The sequence below is a fragment of the Podarcis tiliguerta genome (assembly GCF_965153285.1).
Source record: "Podarcis tiliguerta genome assembly, chromosome: 12".
NCBI classification, from domain to species: domain Eukaryota; kingdom Metazoa; phylum Chordata; class Lepidosauria; order Squamata; family Lacertidae; genus Podarcis; species Podarcis tiliguerta.
In genome coordinates this window covers 47,756,686-47,775,182 of record NC_139545.1, presented here as the reverse complement: position 1 = coordinate 47,775,182, position 18,497 = coordinate 47,756,686, and the positions used below count along the sequence as shown (strand labels likewise).

Here is an 18,497-nt window from a genome sequence, read left to right as displayed (position 1 = left end):
ATCATACATGACTTCAGGTGTGGACAGGTAAACAAACAAGATGGTTCCTTGACAAGCAGGGCTCCCTCTCAGCTGATTACCACGGACACAGAGCCCCACTTGGATCAGCACCACAGGATCCTGCCAGGATCTGTCAGAGGGGAAAGAGAAATGGGAGGAGATCTTAGGTGCCTAGACTCTGTTGGCAGCTTAGGATGTAACATAGACTTGAGGGTGGAGCCAGCAAGTGGGATCCTGTTTCCTCCCTTCCCCATCCATGAAGTGTCTTTGCTCATGAATATTTCTCTGGGTGGCACTGTTTTTCCTTTATTTTAAGTTATTTCACTGCATGGATTGTTACTGATTGCTTTGGCCACACCCAACATTGGAATGGCGCCTAAGGGAGAATTAAATAGCAATGAAAAAGAACCAACTGGACACAATAATCTTTTCAAAAGCATTGTCTTGGGAATTCTACAGCATTTCCCTTCCCACCAGTTCCATCTGCAGCAGACCAGTGTGTGTCAAAAGGAGATGGTGAAATTTCCGTGGGGTGGTGGCGTAGGAAACACTGTACACTGAAATACACTCCAGAGTAGAGTCCAGAAATTAACTGGAGAACAAGAGTACTGCTGCAACCTGCTTTCAACCACAGCAGGGAAACACCTCTGTTTCTTGCGTAGATCTCATTCTGGGTGGGAGAACGATGGCTGCTGCAGCTCTTGGTCCCTTTAAATCCATGCGCATCTGTAAGCCACATCAATTGCCACCTTGTTTCCTTCTGCTACTTTTCAGGAAACACAAGGTGGTCTGTCTCTCAAAACTGCCGCGCTTGCATCACCCAAACCAGACTTTTGTCAAGGGATCCGGGGACTGACGAGCGGCGGCTTTTGCAGCCACCGACACTCATAAGGGAGGATTTATTTCAATATGTTGCTGAAACTACTTCGTGTCAGGTTATCCGTCTCAGGGGGGAACGCATGTTTCTTATAGCTCATTGTGCCATCTGTTAAAAGACACAGCCACTTGTCTCTCTGCTCGGCGACCACAGATGGAGAGTTTTCCCCTCCTGCGTGCAACTGTCAATAGATGACAAAGCCTTGTTGTTTTGGAGCCAGGAGGAATTGCAGAGGAGGACGAGAGGGCAACGTGGGTGCTTCTGAATGGACCGACTCCCTGCATAGAGGTATTAGGTTATGCAGAATGCGCTGTGCCAGCCAGCAAGGACAAGTTCTAGAAGGATTTCAGTATCTTCAAGCTGGTTTGATATTAAGAGCTGTTTATAACTGAAGTATCAAATAAAGAAACACGGGGAATGTTAACTGTGTTCAACGGCCCTGGCTCCCAGAGAAATAAATATAGGATTGCAGCCTTATTTGCACAAATAAAAGGGTCAATATGAACGTATCATTTACTTTCGGTAGTAGTATTAAACTTGCATGCTTTATTCATCGGCAATGCTTTCCTTATAACTACTAAGACCCAGGCTGGTCATGCAAAATAAATCCTAGGAACAGATCTGCATATTCAGAGAAGTCCTATGGTACAGTGTCCCAGCAACGGAGACATTGCAGGTTGAAGGTGGGTGACTGACTTTATTCTTGAATGCTTCCCTGCATCAAAATCTCCCTGCCCATGGAAAACCAGCAGGCCAGAGAAGGGAGTCCATCTTAGCCATGTTTTCTATGTGTGGGGGTTTTAAAACGAGGGAGCTCTCAAGCATGCAACCTCTTGCCTACAGCATATTGGACTAGAAGACGGTGTTTGATTGGCCCTTTGAAAAATATCTTTGGATTTACAATCATACCTCAATTCAGGTGGGGGGTTATTGGGTTGTTTTTATTTTGATTATGTATTTTGTGGTTTTATATTTTGATTTTATTCTGTGAACCGCCCTGAGACCTCCTGGTATAGGGCGGTATATAAATTCAATAAATAATAATAATAATAATAATAATAATAATAATAATAATAATGGTGCCTCCACGTGTGAATCAACTGCAAGGGCCACTCTTAAGGCATCTCTGCAGCATTGGTGGTGCTTCTCCGCGGTGCATCTCACGCCACCGTCCTGGAAATGCACACAGCAGGGGATTATGTGGGAAGAGTAGGTGAGGCGGAAGCAAAATAAACAACCAAATTATGCCCCCCTAAACGGGGTCTTTCTCATTATGTTGCTGGAGCAGTGGGAGAAGCAAAACCAAAGGATGGGACCCTAAACATGGAGTGGTGTTCAGCATTTTACTCAGCTTTAGCTAAGTTTTACTCAGTGTGTTGTTGTTTAGTTGTTTAGTCGTGTCCGACTCTTCGTGACCCCCTGGACCAGAGAACGCCAGGCACTCCTGTCTTCCACTGCCTCCCACAGTTTGGTCAAACTCATGCTGGTAGTTCCGAGAACACTGTCCAACCATCTCGTCCTCTGTCATCCCCTTCTCCTTGTGCCCTCCATCTTTCCCAACATCAGGGTCTTTCCCAAGGAGTCTTCTCTTCTCATGAGGTGGCCAAAGTACTGGAGCCTCATCTTCACGATCTGTCCTTCCAGTGATCACTCAGGGCGGATTTCCTTCAGAATGGAGAGGTTTGATCTTCTTGCAGTCCATGGGACTCTCAAGAGTCTCCGCCAACACCATAATTCAAAAGCATCAATTCTTCAGCGATCAGCCTTCTCAGTGTAGGCTCAGCCTTACTCAGTGTAGACTCATTGAAATGAATGAACATTATGTCCATTAATCTCAGTGGGTCTAATATGAGTAAAACTTAATTGAATAACACTGCCCATGGGGTTGCATCCAACTGAGAATGTAAAAAGAGCTTGCTGGATTGGGCCAGTGGCCCATCTCGTCCAGCCTCCTTTTCTCACGGGGGCCAATCAGATTCCTGCAAGCAGGATTTGAGCACATGAGCGCTCTCCTGCTGTGGTTTCCAGCAGTTGGTTTTCAGAAGCATTGCCACCTTTGACAGGCAGAGCCATCAACGAAGACATACTCAGTGTAGACTATTCGAAATCAACAGAAGCATTATTTGTATTATTGCTTATTTGATTTATGGATCGCTTCCCATAAAGCAGCTCAGAGCACTGTCACAATACAATAAAACCAAACAGAAAACAATTGCATGCATAAAAACAGTCAAAACAATGAAATATATAAAAACAATTTCAAATCCAATACGTAGTCATTGATTTAAATGAGCCTGCTGCAAGTAAGTCGGATCCAGCCCACAGTCTCCCATTATGCTGCTGGTGCAAAATGGGAAGCAACCACACATAAATAGCTGTCCTATTGCTGAGAGCTGGCCATGAGCTAATACGCAAAGGTGAGAGCTTTGGGGGATTAGCAGTAACTGACCTAATTCCAGGAAACCATGGCACTTGCGATGTGCTAAGTCAATGCGGCACATGAGGAAATACCCAGCTGGGTTACTCACCTCCACAGAACAGCTCTGGGTCTCGCTGTCCTTTAGCGGTGTCGCTGAACAGAACAAGCAGCAGCGGCGGTAGCAGGAGCAACAGCGTCACTGGAGACACAGCCATTCCTCAGGCACCCAATCTGAGGGGATAGACAGGGCATTAGCAAAACACAAATGTGCTTTTTATAGGTGGCCATTTATAGCCCCAATCCTGGCACACTCAGATAGGGTTAAATAACAACCGTGGGTATTAGGGATGGGGAGAAATTTCAATGCCAGCCAATCTGATTTGCACTTTGCAAAACGGCATGCCGACTAGAGTTCAAAATCTGCAACCTTCTGAATTTTGCGAAGCAGTTCTCCAATCAAATAATGTGTGCATTAGGAGAAGGCTAATTTAGTGGAAGCCTATATAAATAAGTTGCAATTCCATACCATTTTTAAACACAAAATGATCAAGGAGGTGGAGCAGATCCCCTATGGTTATAACATTATAACTCACCTTTTTTTCAAATTAAAAAAGTGAGTGTTGTGTGCATGACTTTGCCTACTCTCCTTTTTTATACCCCAAAGGCAAAGGTACCCCTGCCCGTACGGGCCAGTCTTGACAGACTCTAGGGTTGTGCGCCCATCTCACTCAAGAGGCCGGGGGCCAGCGCTGTCCGGGGACACTTCCGGGTCACGTGGCCAGCGTGACATCGTTGCTCTGGCGAGCCAGAGCCGCACACGGAACGCCGTTTACCTTCCCGCTAGTAAGCGGTCCCTATTTATCTACTTGCCCCCGGGGGTGCTTTCGAACTGCTAGGTTGGCAGGTGCTGGGACCGAGCGACGGGAGCGCACCCCGCCGCGGGGATTCGAACTGCCGACCTTTCGATCGGCAAGTCCTAGGCGCTGAGGCTTTTACCCACAGCGCCACTCGTGTCCCCTTTTTATACCCCAGAGGTGTGTAAAATTTTGCACTGTGTGGGGAAAGGGCCAGAGCTCAGTGGGGGAGCATCAGCCTTGAACCCAGAAAGCCCCAAGGCCAACCCCCGACATCTCCAGATAGGACTGGGAAAAACTCCCTGTCTGAAACCCTAGAAAGCCACTGCCAAACCGTGTGGTCATTACTGAGCTGGATGGACCAATAGTCCAGGGCAGCTCCCCATGTGCCTAAATTATTCCTTTCTTTTCTCATAACCCTAGAACCTCAGGCCATTCAATGAAGCTCAGTGGTAGGAGATTTAGGACAATGAAGCATGCAGTTAAACTTTGGAACTCACTACCACAAGGTGTAGCGATGGGTGCCAACTTGGATTGGAGAAATCCATGGAAGATAAGGCTAGATCAATGGCTGCTAGCCATAATAGCTAGGGTCTGCCTCCTTGATCAGAGGCAGAACGCCTCTTTATATGAGTTGCTAGAAATCATAAATTGCACTCAGGCCCTGCTAATGGGCTTGAGGCACCTTGCTGGCCACTCAGGGTTCTGGTTTGATCCAGTTGGCCTCTTCTAATAGTGTCATGTTCTTATCACAAACATTGAAGTGGGTTTTCAAAGCGGCTAGCCGTTGAGAAGTGCTCTTGTGTTAGATGAATTTCCAGGACATTATCCTTCTGTCACATTCTTTAACCACAGTGCAAAAAAAAGTCTGCCCATCTTTCTGTATCACTATGCAATGTATTGTAAGATGCACCTGTAACAAGATGTGTTGTACCTAATCGATCTGTCACGTTGCCACGATCTATTTCCCTCTGTCTGAGAGATTTCTCTGTATCAGTGCCGTGCTTCTGTTACAGCAGCAAACACATCCTTATTTGATATTTAAATGCCCCCTGGACTGCAGCTGGAACTCTGCTTTTGCTGAAGAGAACTAAGCACACTGTTTCAGCCTTGCCACAGCTTGTTGGAGCCTCAGTGCCAGAAACTGAATAGTGGGCTAGGTAGGCTTTTGATCCAATCCAGCAGGGCTCTTCTTATGTTCACATGTTGAGAGTTCTGAGTTGGATGTTCCTTACAACATCTACCAACAAGGACTTATATCTAAGCTGTCTTTCAAGCTTTGAGAGCTGAGCTTGCTGCATCACACAGCAAAGCAATGTTTTTCCTGCTTAGCTCCATACAAAGAACCTGAGCTGTAGAGCAAAGGGCTAATGGATTTGCAAAGGACCTGAACTATGCAGCAAATGTTTTGCAAGCTCAGCTCTTGAACTGCTTTGATTAACATTGTTTTTTCTCTATATAAAAAAATCAAAACAAGGCAAAACCAAAGGCAAAGTGGGAGGCATCAGAGCTGAAAACAGGAGATAAAGGAGTTCAATTAGGAATCTTTCGTGAAGTGTGAGAGTTGGCAGATCTGTATGTTTTTCCACCTATGGTGGGGGCAGAGAAAGCCATCCTGCACTGTTGTGTTGCAAGACTTTGGTACTGAAAAAGTTCCCCATCCCCCAGATGATCAAAATTAGTTCCTTTTAACTATTTGCATGTTTGTAAAATGTTATTTGAATCTCATACATATATGTAAGCCCCATCCGCTCTTGGGGGCTTTCCAAACTGAGTCAGATTCAAACTCCAGGATACCTTGGCAGCTGTTCTCCCCTCCCCCTTCTAAATTTCATTGCTGGAACCAGTTTCTCTACTGTGTATAAACCAAAGAATAGCAACTCTGCAAAGCCAATGAGGCATGGACCCATTTGTGGGGTTGCCTGCATGCTGGTCTCAGCCAAGTTTCCAAACAAACAGATTGCTTCCTCAGCAGACAAGGAGCATTTCCCACCCAAACTAGTCAGCAATAATCTAGTGTCACCTGCTACCTTTACAGAGTCAGTAGTGTGGTCATTGGGGGGGGGGGGGAGGGACTCACCCTGCACCCAGAGGTTTATGCGAACTACTGCTTCATCAGCTGCAGGTGCTCTTGGAGGAAAGTGATTATTGGGACCCGCTCCAGACTGGATGCTGGTTCCGGTTTGGGATGGAATCAGCCTTGGGTGCCCCAATGGATTACTTTTCTTGGGAGAGGGACAGAGGGAGTGCAACCCTGTTGATTCTGCTTAATCTCTCAACTCTTAGCAACTCTCCTTGTCCTAAAGCCTTTCTTGTATGGAGTTCTAAGTTAGTAGTCCTGACTAGCAGCTCCAAAGTATCTTTCTTCCAGTTATTTGGAACAAGTCCAAGCCATGCCTTAGCTTCAGCACCGTTGGTTGAAAGTCCTCAATGGACAGCTCCTTGTTCTTTTCTATATATGAAGAGACCTCAGCTGGTCTGTGCAGCTACCAGCAGAAACGGTGGGTTCTCTGTGTGGCCTTGCTCCTTTGTAAAAGCCTCATCCCCTTCCTGCACAGCACACTCTCCTTCTGGGTCCCAGGTGGTTCATCACAGTTCACATTTTCCCTTGGAGAAGAACCCTTCTTCCCTGGATGGTGCCCACCTGCCTTTAACAGGGGCCCTGCTGCCTCCCTTCTCTGAATGAGTGGAGCTGGGTGATAACACAATACTATTTTAAAAGACTTAAAGTGGCGACTCTTACCCACCTTGGAAGAATGGCAGATGAAGGTGATGGACTATATGGAATTGGTGGAAATGACCAGCAGAATCCGAGACCAGGGAGTTGGTGGAAGAAGATTGGAATAAATTTAAAGACTACTTACAGAAATATTGCAAAATTAATGAATGTTAGAATGATGTTGGATTGAGGTTAAGTGGTTTTTAGCAATAATGTTATGAAGGAATATGTAAAAATGGATTGTTAACAGGTGAAAATTCAAAGTTAGAATATATTAAGATCAAAGATAAGGATAAAAGTAAAGAGGGAAAGGATTTGCTGAATAAATAATCTGAACTGGAATACAAAAAAAGGAGGTGAGAGGAGGTCCGGGAAACAAGCAAATGCAAGATAAGTTATGAAAGATTGAATTGTTTTTAATTGCTTTTTTTATTTGTGTATTTTTCTTCCTTTTCTTTTTTCTTTTTGTAATGTTCTGAAAATTTTAATAAATATTTTACAAAAAAAATAAATAAAGTGGTGACTCTTCCACCAGGCCAATAACTGAAGAGGTCTCTCTTTGCCATAGGCAGCCTTTGGCAACTGAGTTCTGAAAGATTTCCACTGTTTCCCTCTCTCTCTCCAGTTCTGATTTGTCTTTTGTGTTGGCTGGATACGAACCACGGTGTGATGGCCTGGGAATCTGATTCAGAGGCCGAACCTGAAGAATCTCAGCCTGCACAGGAGTCCCCGCCTCCAGGTCCGGCTGAGCTGGGGCTTGAATCTGAAGGGCCTGCACCTGTGCCGGATCCTCAGGAGCAGACACCAGATGAATCCACTCTGGCTCCGGAGGTGAATGAGGACCCGTTGCCTGCAGGTGCTCCACTCTCAGCCACGTCAGGGGAAGAGGAGGTTGCCTCTGGGTCCAGTAACCCTCCACCCTCTCCTGAGCTGCAGAGGCTCAGGGCAGAGAGGCGGAGGGAACTAAGTTCTCTCAGGAGGACTGCTCGCCTTAAGGCCAGGAGAGGCGAATCACCTGTGGGCCGGGACCACCCTAGGCCCCAGAGGAGATAAAGGCCAGCCAGCCCAGTCCCAGGTTGCGGGAGCGACATCGCTGGAAACCTGTTCCTGCCAGTACCCTGACCTGCTCTTCCGGAGTTCCTGACCACGCCCAGCTCCTTGCCTTGGACCCCGCTTCGCCCTTAACAGACAGCCTCCAGACCCTCGACCCAGGACCGGACTCAGACCACGCCGCATGGTAACCCCCCCGGGAACAGCACACACTGAATCAGGGAGTGGGAACCTGTGGCCCTGCAAATGCTGCTGGACTTCAGCTTCCATCATCCCTGACCTTTAGCTCTGCTGGCAACCCCAACATCTGGAGGGCCACATCCCTTCCTTGAAGACATCCACCTCCCTCTCATTGCACTAATACATTCCACGGTCAACACACAGACAAAAACACGATAGAACTGCATGTGTGGTGGATGAAGAACAACAACACATAATGATGAGCCACTTACTTAGTTTCTGCTTGACATAACTTGAAAGTGTGTGGTGTGTTATGGGACCTCTTCACTCACTCTGTAGCATGTGTGTGTGTGTGTACATGCAACACTTCCACACCGCATCAGCATAATCTAACAGATGACTAGAGCCCTCATAATGAACAGTATGGACCATATTGGCAAGGGGGGAAGAGTAGGTATTAAACTTGGTCCAGGAAAATCTTTTCCATCTATTGACACTGTCTGGGCAGATAACAATGAGTACCCATTGAGGACGGCAGTGGTGACTAGTGCCCATTGAGACTGGTAGGATGGAAGGCAAGGAAGACACAGGAGGTAGAGAGAGCCAGTGACAGACGGAGCCAACTAATTCTCATTGTACCCCCTTCCCTGCTGAGTTCTGTAAGATCAACATCAAGATTAAAGACAAGCAAGGTAATAGGCTTCACCACCCCTTGGGTGCCTTGTGAGTAAGGAGGCAGGCAGGTGAGTACAAACTGAAGTTAAAGGTAAAGGGGCCCCTGACCCTTAGGTCCAGTCGTGGCCGACTCTGGGGTTGCGGCGCTCATCTCGCTTTATTGGCTGAGGGAGCCGGCGTTCAGCTTCCGGGTCATGTGGCCAGCATGACTAAGCCACTTCTGGCGAACCAGAGCAGCGCACAGAAACGCTGTTTACCTTCCTGCCGGAGCAGTACCTATTTATTTACTTGCACTTTGACGTGCTTTCGAACTGCTAGGTTGGCAGGAGCAGGGACCGAGCAACAGGAGCTCACCCCGTTGTGGGGATTCGAACTGCCGACCTTCTGATTGGCAAGTCCTAGGCTCTGTGGTTTAACCCACAGCGCCACCAGCATCCCACAGACTGAAGTTGGTGGGGGCCAATTTTAGTATATGTGCTGCCAAAGCAAGCACAGGTTGGTGGGGCCAAGCCCCATTCACCCTAATGGACCAGCCTCCACTGGAGAAAGGAGAGAGACTTTGTGATCACATAGCACCCCACTTTTCACTCTGCATTATGCTTCTTTGAGCTGGAGCCATCCATAATCTCATATAAAAAGAGGTGGGAAATAAATGCTCGACATTGTGCATGCAGCCCAGCAAATTTAGATTAGATTTTTCAAAGGCTGGTAAATGTAAGTTCCTATTTGAACATAGCTAGTAGAAAAGAAAAACTGGGATTTTTTTTGCCTATCTTTTCATACTTTAGTCCAGGGACTGATGAACTTCTTAACTTATACACAATTTTACCTCCTAAGATGTGCTTTGCAAAAGCACCTTTTAACTTTTTCTTATATAAAAAAAAGTCCAAATGTTGCCTTGCCATTGAAATGCAAAACTAAGGTACATTGGGGGGGTTGCATTCTAGTTTGTAATGTAGCCTGCCCCATGAAATCAAGGGCTATCATTTTTTGATCTTAGATTTCACTTAGTATTTCTGTAAATATGCGTGTGATTGTTTCTTTCTGTTTAAAGAACTCAGGGCAGTCCTAGGGCTTCAGACATTTTAAAAACTTTACCTTTTTTTTTGAGAGGGAACAGAAAGAGGAGCTGTTTTTTAAAACTAGCTATGGTACCTGGTAGCAGGATGCAGAATAAATTAGTGTTTTCTGTTGCTATGTCCCTTAGCAAATACGACATAATTCAGGAACCTGAATATAGCTTCCCTCAAGGCTCTATGGAGTCATGCTGGCAGGAAATATCATTTTAAAATTAAATAAATGTTGTGAGGATGGGGACAGAAGGAGAGCTTCGTTCTGGGCCCAAAGGCTAACAAACCTACAGAGATGCAAAAAATACCCTAGAGTAAAAAGTCTCTACCCTACATTTCTAATCCAAACTGAACTGGACTTCAATGATCTCAAACGAAACAAAACCATTCTGAAGATAAGCCCAAAGCTCCTGTGTTTGATTCATAAAATGTTATTCAGAGTCATCAGCTGGATTTTAAAAGCTTACCTACTTTGCAAGATTTCAGCCTCTGTTCAACCCAAGCTGCAATATGTATGGCTGTAAGTTTCAGACTGGGTAACTTTTAAGAAGCTGTTCACCCAGAGATTTTTTCCTCCCTCTTCAGCACAACGATCTTCTCATTTCTCTTTCTCAGTAAAGCAGTTGGGTCTGTCACTGATGCAAGCTGTCACCCGGCCTCTTTGCTCTCCCAGCACTTCTGTTATCATAAAGTGAAGCAGCAGGGGGGGGGGGAGAGGAGTGAACCAATCACAGGGCACCATGTGGGGAAAAACAAGGTGCCAGGCAGCCAATGGAAAGCTCCTGTTTTCCTGCCCCAAGCAGGTAGCACAGGGGAGAGAATGGAATTCCAGTTGCCATGGTGAGTGAAATCACCTGCATGACACGTGGCCCTGTTTTAAGATTTCGGAGCATGTTGTGGGGAGGCTCATTAGAATGCACATTTTCCTACCTAGCAGCCAGGTAATAAAGTTCTGTAGAGGAATCAAGGATGGCATCCAGGGCCCCAAAATCCAGGAGCTCCCAAAATACTTGACCAACTCTTAGGCTGCCTCAGTCACAGATCTAAGAAGTTTCTGTCCGGCGTGTGTTGAGTGAGGTTGTTTTTTGTTATATACAGCGGTACCTCAGGTTAAGTACTTAATTCGTTCCAGAGGTCCGTACTTTAGCTGAAACTGTTCTTAACCTGAAGCACCACTTTAGCTAATGGGGCCTCCTGTTGCTGCCACGCCGCCGGAGCACGATTTCTGTTCTCAACCTGAAGCAAAGTTCTTAACCTGAAGCACTATTTCTGGGTTAGCGGAGTATGTAACCTGAAGCGTATGTACCGGTAACTTGAGGTACCACTGTACACACTTCTACTCCAGCAAGTGGCAAGCAAAAAAGGTCTTGCTCATCAGTTGTAAAATACGGTTGTGTGTTACCCCGATCTCCGAGCAGTGAGAGATTCCAGGGCTGCCTGCTCTTACCCAGGGTCTTGTTTCCTTGGAATGAAGGTCAAGCGGAGACTGTGCTGTCTTTCGGATACTTGGTTTTATTTACTCATGTATGCAACCTGAGCGTATGACGAAGGGGCTCACAGCATTCAGTCCCCAACAGCTCTTTCTTTCCCAATGGGTTTCTGGCATAGGAGCCAACTCCTAGGAGATGAGGTCTCTTCAGTCCCCCCCAAAAATATTTGAGGGGTCCAGGGCCCCCCAAAGTTGATGGGCATTGCCATTCAAATGGTGTGTGTGCTCCACACCTTGTGATTGATTATGTGGGGTGGGGCTTACCTGGCCCCCCCTATTTTAGTCAAGTTGGCACCCCTGCTTTCTGGGGAAGCCCCAAACCCAGCTTTGGTTCACACATTCTCTCATCCACAGTCCCTCACTCTGCCCATTGTTCTGCCTTCTAGGATGAGGCAGCAACTTTAGTGAGTGCCCACTGAAATTATCTTGACAAAGGAGCTGGCCTGACCAATTAAGCAAGCCCCATGCTATAGATTCTAAGCTCACAGATACAAAATCACAGGTTTGGAAGGGACCCAGGTATCATCCAAACTGACCCCTGAAACTCATCACTGTATGCTTTAGGCTACTGATTTTCAGGCCTCCATGATTTAACAACGGTGGTGGCTTTCAAAGCAGAGGTTGGATGGCCATCTGTCATGTATGATCTAACTGAGATTCCTGCATTGCAGTGGGTTAGACTAGATGATCCTCTGTGTCCCTTCCAACTCTACAATTCTATGATTCTATACCTTCTTTCTATATCTCTGCTGAATTGCTCATAAAACAAGCCACCATAACCACACTGTTTCCTAAACACAGGAGTACTATTGAATTATATAGTGGCATTATGAGACTTCCATAGGAATATATCAGGAAAGTTGTGATTTCACTCAGTACTCTAGAATAACATTGGGCTAGATCCAGATGACAATTGTCTTCACATTTATCTGGGATTAATGCTTTGTTGTATTTGGGACTTAACGTCTGAGCAGACATGAATAATATTTTCTCCCTCTCCCATAATTTTACAACTTGTGGACATCAAACGAAGCTAGTGTTGGAAGATTTGGGATGGTCAAAAGAAAGGACTTCTTCACACAATGCATAATTAAAACAATGGAATTAGAATCATAGAGTTGGAAGAGACCACAAGGGCCATCGAGTCCAACCCCCTGCCAAGCAGGAAACACCATCAGAGCACTCCTGACATATGGTTGTCAAGCCTCTGCTTAAAGACCTCCAAAGAAGGAGGCTCCACCACATTCCTTGGCAGCAAATTCCACTGTCGAACAGCTCTTACTGTCAGGAAGTTCTTCCTAATGTTTTGGTGGAATCTTCTTTCTTGTAGTTTGGATCCATTGCTCCGTGTCCGCTTCTCTGGAGCAGCAGAAAACAACCTTTCTCCCTCCTCTATGTGACATCCTTTTATATATTTGAACATGGCTATCATATCACCCCTTAACCTCCTCTTCTCCAGGCTAAACATGCCCAGCTCCCTTAGCCGTTCCTCGTAAGGCATCGTTTCCAGGCCTTTGACCATTTTGGTTGCCCTCCTCTGGACACGTTCCCACAGGATGTAGTTATTGTCACCAGGTTTGATAGCTTTAAAATATTCACTTGGGAGTGTGGGTACCTAGTTGGAGTTCAGATTACCAGATCATCCAAATTGCCATATTTTCTATCTAAACCCAGCTCTTAAATACACTTTGTTTTCACCAAAATCAAGTGAAAAAGGAGGTTATGAGGTGATTTTTGTGTTGGGTAAATATACTTGCTGACACTTTGTGAAAACGACTGCTTCTGCTATCTTAGACAACAGGACTTTGCACCAAGCGTAATGGAAGACCACCAAGGAGGTAAGAGAACAACTCCTATCCTGTACTTCCTATACCGTAGGAGCTGCCGAATTTATAAATTTGATTATTGTTGTAACTCACATAGTGAAAACGCCTGACTCCATGTCACACTGGGTGGGTGAAATGCACAACGGTTCAGAAAGAGGAGGAGGTGTAGTCTAGGATGTGAGTTAAGGTCACCAAATCCCCAGCTTCAAATGAAGCAGGAGCTGTTTTGCCACAGAAACACATCTCACACCCGTTGAAGCTGAAGCGGGCCATATCTTGCAGTCTTAGGACCCAGGCCGAGAGCCCTGATCCTAGCTTCTGAGCCCATTCCGAAGTATTTCTGTGCAAATCACATGTGCCTTGTAGTCATGGGAATTCTCTCTGACTTGGATTGCAGTTGTTTATAACCCCACCCACCTGTAAACATCTGTTGCAGGGAATTCCCTTGGTGAGGCTCAGATGTCTGAAATTTGGTGTTATGCCATTATCGTGTGCTGTTAGGAGAGAGACGGCAATTATTGCATTGGGTGTATACGCGGGTGTGCTGCTCAATGGTCTTTTAACAAGTCTTGTTGCTGTTGTTCTCTGTCCGGCTTCCTTGTGCATCTCTCTACATGGCTTCCTGTTTTGTCGGCCTCTCCCTGGTTCTCAAGGGCTGTGAGAAATTTCGCTCTGCAGGAAAGGTTTTTGGTGGAGAAGAACCAGAATGACCAGCTATGCATTCCACGGGGAAGGAAAGTCTGGGCTGCAGAAGACACTTACATGGGAGGAAGCACTCCTGAAGTCAAGAGGGCTTTCTGCTGAGCATATCCTGCAAGTATCCTGGGGGGGCGGGGAGGACATCCTGTTTTTTATTGCAAGAGCATGGCATCTCAAGCGTCAAAGGCCAGAGTGAAGAGGTGCATCTTCCGCATTTGCCAACACCATCTAGTGAAGAAGCCAGACACACTTCTTTGGGGAGGGAATGCCACAACTTAGCGGTTGCCACCAAGAATGCCCTCTCTTGGGCTGCTGCCATCTCAAGCCTCTGGGAGAGGTAGAAGTACCCAAAAGGCCCCATCTGCTGATCTTTTTTTTTTGGTATTTTTATTTAGATTTCCCGTCATACAATTTAATTAAAAAAAGAGAAATAATACATAACAGAAAAGAAAGATTAAATCATTATACAACAAATCATTGTATAATATCCAAAAAAGAAAAAGAAAAAACATAAACGAAAGCAAAATAAAATAAACCCACCACCCTGTTTTTATGGTGCTGGAGGAGGCTCTTGAGAGTCCCATGGACTGCAAGAAGATCAAACCTCTCCATTCTGAAGGAAATCAGCCCTGAGTGCTCACTGGAAGGACAGATCCTGTAGCTGAGGCTCCAGTACTTTGGCCACCTCATGAGAAGAGAAGACTCCCTGGAAAAGATGTTGGGAAAGATGGAGGGCACAAGGAGAAGGGGACGACAGAGGACGAGATGGTTGGACAGTGTTCTCGAAGCTACTAGCATGAGTTTGACCAAACTGCGGGAGGCAGTGGAAGACAGAAGTGCCTGGCGTGCTCTGGTCCATGGGGTCACGAAGAGTCAGACACGACTAAACGACTAAACAACAGCCCACCCTGTTTAACTTCCTTCCACTGCTACTCGTCTTCTCTAGAATCAATTTTACCCTTATCATTGCATTCTGATTGTTTTTATTTTCTCTAAAGACATACATATGTCATTGATAATTTATTGTTTTGATGCATTTACATTCTTAATCTAAGCATATTAGCACGTCCCCATCTGCTGATCTTAACACCCAGGTGGGTCTGTTGTAGCAAAGGAGATAGTCTCCCAGATATTTCGGGCCGAAGTCATTTAGGGCCTTAAGCCCTGATGTGAGCACCTTGAATTGGCCCAGGAAATGAACCGGCAGCTGTTTTAGAACACACACCATGTTTAGAGCTTGTTTAGGACTTACGTATATGGCCTCCCTTTACAGTACCATCATATATATGTTTACTCAGACATATCCTCCAGCGCTTTGAAGCCAAAATCCAGGACGCCATCTTCCCATGGTGTCATAAGACAGTGTGGAGGCCCCAACCCCCCCCCCCCGATCTGTGCTTTATTTTGCTTGACCAAATGTGGCAACCCTACCTCTTCCCCACATGCAGTTCCTAGCCACTGGGATTCAGAGGAATGCTGCCTCAGATAAAACATCCAAGTGAGAACACTTTTAGCAGTAAAAAGTAAAATAGGTAAAGGACCCCTGGACGGTTAAGTCCAGTCAAAGATGACTATGGTGTTGCGGCGCTCATCTTGCTTCAGGCCGAGGGAGCTGGCGTTTGTCCGCAGACAGCTTTCTGGGTCATGTGGCCAGCATGACTAAACCGCTTCTGGCACAACGGAACACTGTGACAGAAGCCAGAGCGCATGGAAACATTGTTTACCTTCCTGCCACAGCGGTACCTGTTTATCTACTTGCACCAGTGTGGTTTCGAACTGCTAGGTTGGCAGAAGCTGGGACAGAGCAATGGGAGTTTACTACCGTCGCAAGGATTCAAACCGCCGACCTTCTGATCGGCAAGCCCAAGAGGCTCAGTGGTTTAGACCACAGCGCCACCCGTGTCCGCTACTTTTAGCAGTAATCTACTTACAGGGACCAGGGAATCTTCTTGCTTGGGCATTTCAAATAAAGATTGCCTGCTAGAGATGCTTTTGGTATATGATGAACCATTTTTGGGAAGGGAGTTTTATGCAGGAAGTTTTGTACAGGAAGTTATCCTACCTAAGCCCCACTCCCAATCCAGTCTGGGGCCTGATCCACCACTTTGGGTCAACCCTGACCCAAGCTAATCCAGGGCTGACCCAACCTGGCTCTGTATCGTGAATCACTTTAGTTGAATCAGCATAAACAAGTTTGGAATTCAGCCAACTCAGGCGCACAGCCCTATTACAGATATGAATAGGTACAGGAGAGAATCGTTGTATTGTTGTTGTGAACTTCCATTCATTTCATCAGAACTTGCACCAGACAATTTCCTGATGGATTGTGCTTGGCCTCCAGAAATACCCAATTTTCCTAATTCTATTTCCTCATTATTTGACTGAACTTATTTCTAGACAGAAGGATCTGACGCTCTGTATGAGCTTAACAGCATAATGAATCCATCTTTTCTAACTTAACAGATACAAATAAATGCTTGGGTTTACTCCCACAGGTAACAATCAAATGGTGCTATTATAGCAGCGGATGCGTTTGCTGTCTCAAAGCTATTCTAGCAGGAATTGCAATATGTTTTCCTGTTTGAGGTTGAAAAATACAGATTCATCAGGGTAAATTCTTCTTTCTGTTCTTTTGTCTCTCTAAATCAATAAACTGATGCCAGATGATTGCATTCCTTATCAGTGAAAGCTTCAAAGGAGCATGTAAATCACAGGCTACAAATCTGTTTTAAAATATTCATTTCACAAGCAGCCTATACATCTGGCAACTTACAGATCATTACTAGCAAAGCCATCTTGAAAATGAATGCAGAGGTGGAGCTTGGATTTGAATGTGAAGCCTATAATTGTATGTTTATACATTGTATGTTTATAATGTATGTTTATACATTGTATGTTTATATTCTGATCTCTCAATATCCAACTAAGCTATGACATTGCATTTGGTTTTACATCAGGGATGGAGAACCTGTGGCCCATTAAAAAGAAGAAAAAGCTCCCTCTCGTGTGACCACCAACTCTGCTTCTGATGTTGATGGGTCCAAGAGATGCTTACTTACCTGAGGATCTTAGCAGCCAACTGAGCAAGCTTGTATATAAAGATATTCTCTTTCTGGTAGCTTGGACCCAAGCCATATAGAGCTTTATAGGGCATAAGCAGCACTTGGAATGTTGCCCGGAAATGGACTGGTAGCCAGTGAAATTGTTGTTATTTTTCAGTGAAGTTGTTTTAACCAGGGGAGCAACATGCTCTCTGTAACCAGCCCCAGTCTAGCCAAAGCCTCTGAGCACTTTTCAAAGGCAGCCCCACATAGAGCACGTTACAGTAGTCCAACTGGGATGTAACTAAGGCATGTGTTACTCTGTGGCCAGATCCAACATCTCAAGGAACTAGTTATCCCAGTGCAGGGAAAAAGCCACCTTATGTGTTCGCTTGGATGGTTTGAGGGGGTTTAATTTCTCATATAGAATGTGGCTTAACTCACTTGAGTCACTTACAACTAGTAGGATTGTGGGCATCTTGTTTACTTCCACAGCTTTTGAAATTCTAAAACTTGTGGGATATGGGATAACCTATGTGGCAATTATGTGGGGGAATCTGGTCTTAGGTCAGGGATAGGATTCACCAGTTTTCTGGTCCATTCCATTAGAGGACTCCATCACAGAGGATGAAAGCTATTCTACCTGATGCAACACTGGGAGGAACTGGTAAATCATTCTGTTGAAACCAGTAGAATTCTACCTTTGATACTTAAAAGATCTTGCTACATAGGGCACTGCTGGGAAGTCAATGCATTTTAAGGGTTTACTTGCTGCGTCAGCTTTCGATTCCACCAGTTTTGACCAATGAAGGTCACCAACATTCTTCACAATCTTCATTATCCAGCCATCAAGTTGATAAACATAAATAGAGAGAGCGAGAGAGCTTTTGAACATTGGTCCTTGAAAATGATTGAGAATTAGGTCATTAGATAATTAATTAATTAGGTAAGGAATTGATATAACCTATTGGGCCAAGCCTGGGAGCTGTACAGAACTCCTTTGGAAGTTTTCACCCACAATGTTTGTCCAGTTCAATGTGTCATCTTATTTTGCATTTCTCAGGAGTAAAGGCAAAGACAATAACCTATAACTTTTGCAAAAAGGTCCTTTTAATTAAAGGATTTAAACTAACAAGGAGACACCTATGTACCTTCACCTTATCTTTCAGATAAAGACCTCCTGGGGTAAGCCTGACAAATCCTTATCGGGAAGATAAAGGACCCTACTATGATGGGCCTTATCGCTTAATTAAATCCTAGTACAATGTACAATGAAGTCAATAATTGGTTATTCAAGATAGCTCTTCAAAAAATTGTGTCTATATTGGAGGAGGCATCTCTATTGGGCTCTCTTGCACTGTAGTGTGAGATGTAAGGGGATGGGTTACCTCAATTGTTGGCGGAAAGGAACAAATTAATTAAAAACAAGGTGTGAAGCTTAATGTGGAGAGCGGCTGATAAATGAATCTGATGGTTTGGCGAGATAAGCAGAGAACCTTATGCCTTGAATTTAGCACAGGCCCAATGAGGCTAGGTCTCTCTCATATCTGCTCTCATACTCAGCAGCTATTTCTAGGAACAGGTCACAATCTGACTCC

The 18,497-nt window shown here is 45.3% G+C and overlaps 1 protein-coding gene across 1 annotated transcript in view; it reads right to left on the bottom strand.

Moving 5' to 3' along the window:
• The window catches only part of CNPY1 (canopy FGF signaling regulator 1), a 59,129-nt gene extending 48,626 nt beyond the window's left edge, over positions 1-10,503 (bottom strand). The window contains exons 1-2 of the mRNA XM_083406817.1: positions 10,312-10,503; positions 3,406-3,527 (exon numbers count right to left, since the gene is read on the bottom strand). Of these exons, the coding sequence (XP_083262943.1) occupies positions 3,406-3,511 (106 nt within the window). The 5' untranslated portion in view covers positions 3,512-3,527; positions 10,312-10,503. The remainder of the gene's footprint in view (positions 1-3,405; positions 3,528-10,311) is intronic.
• Positions 10,504-18,497: the final 7,994 nt, after the last annotated feature.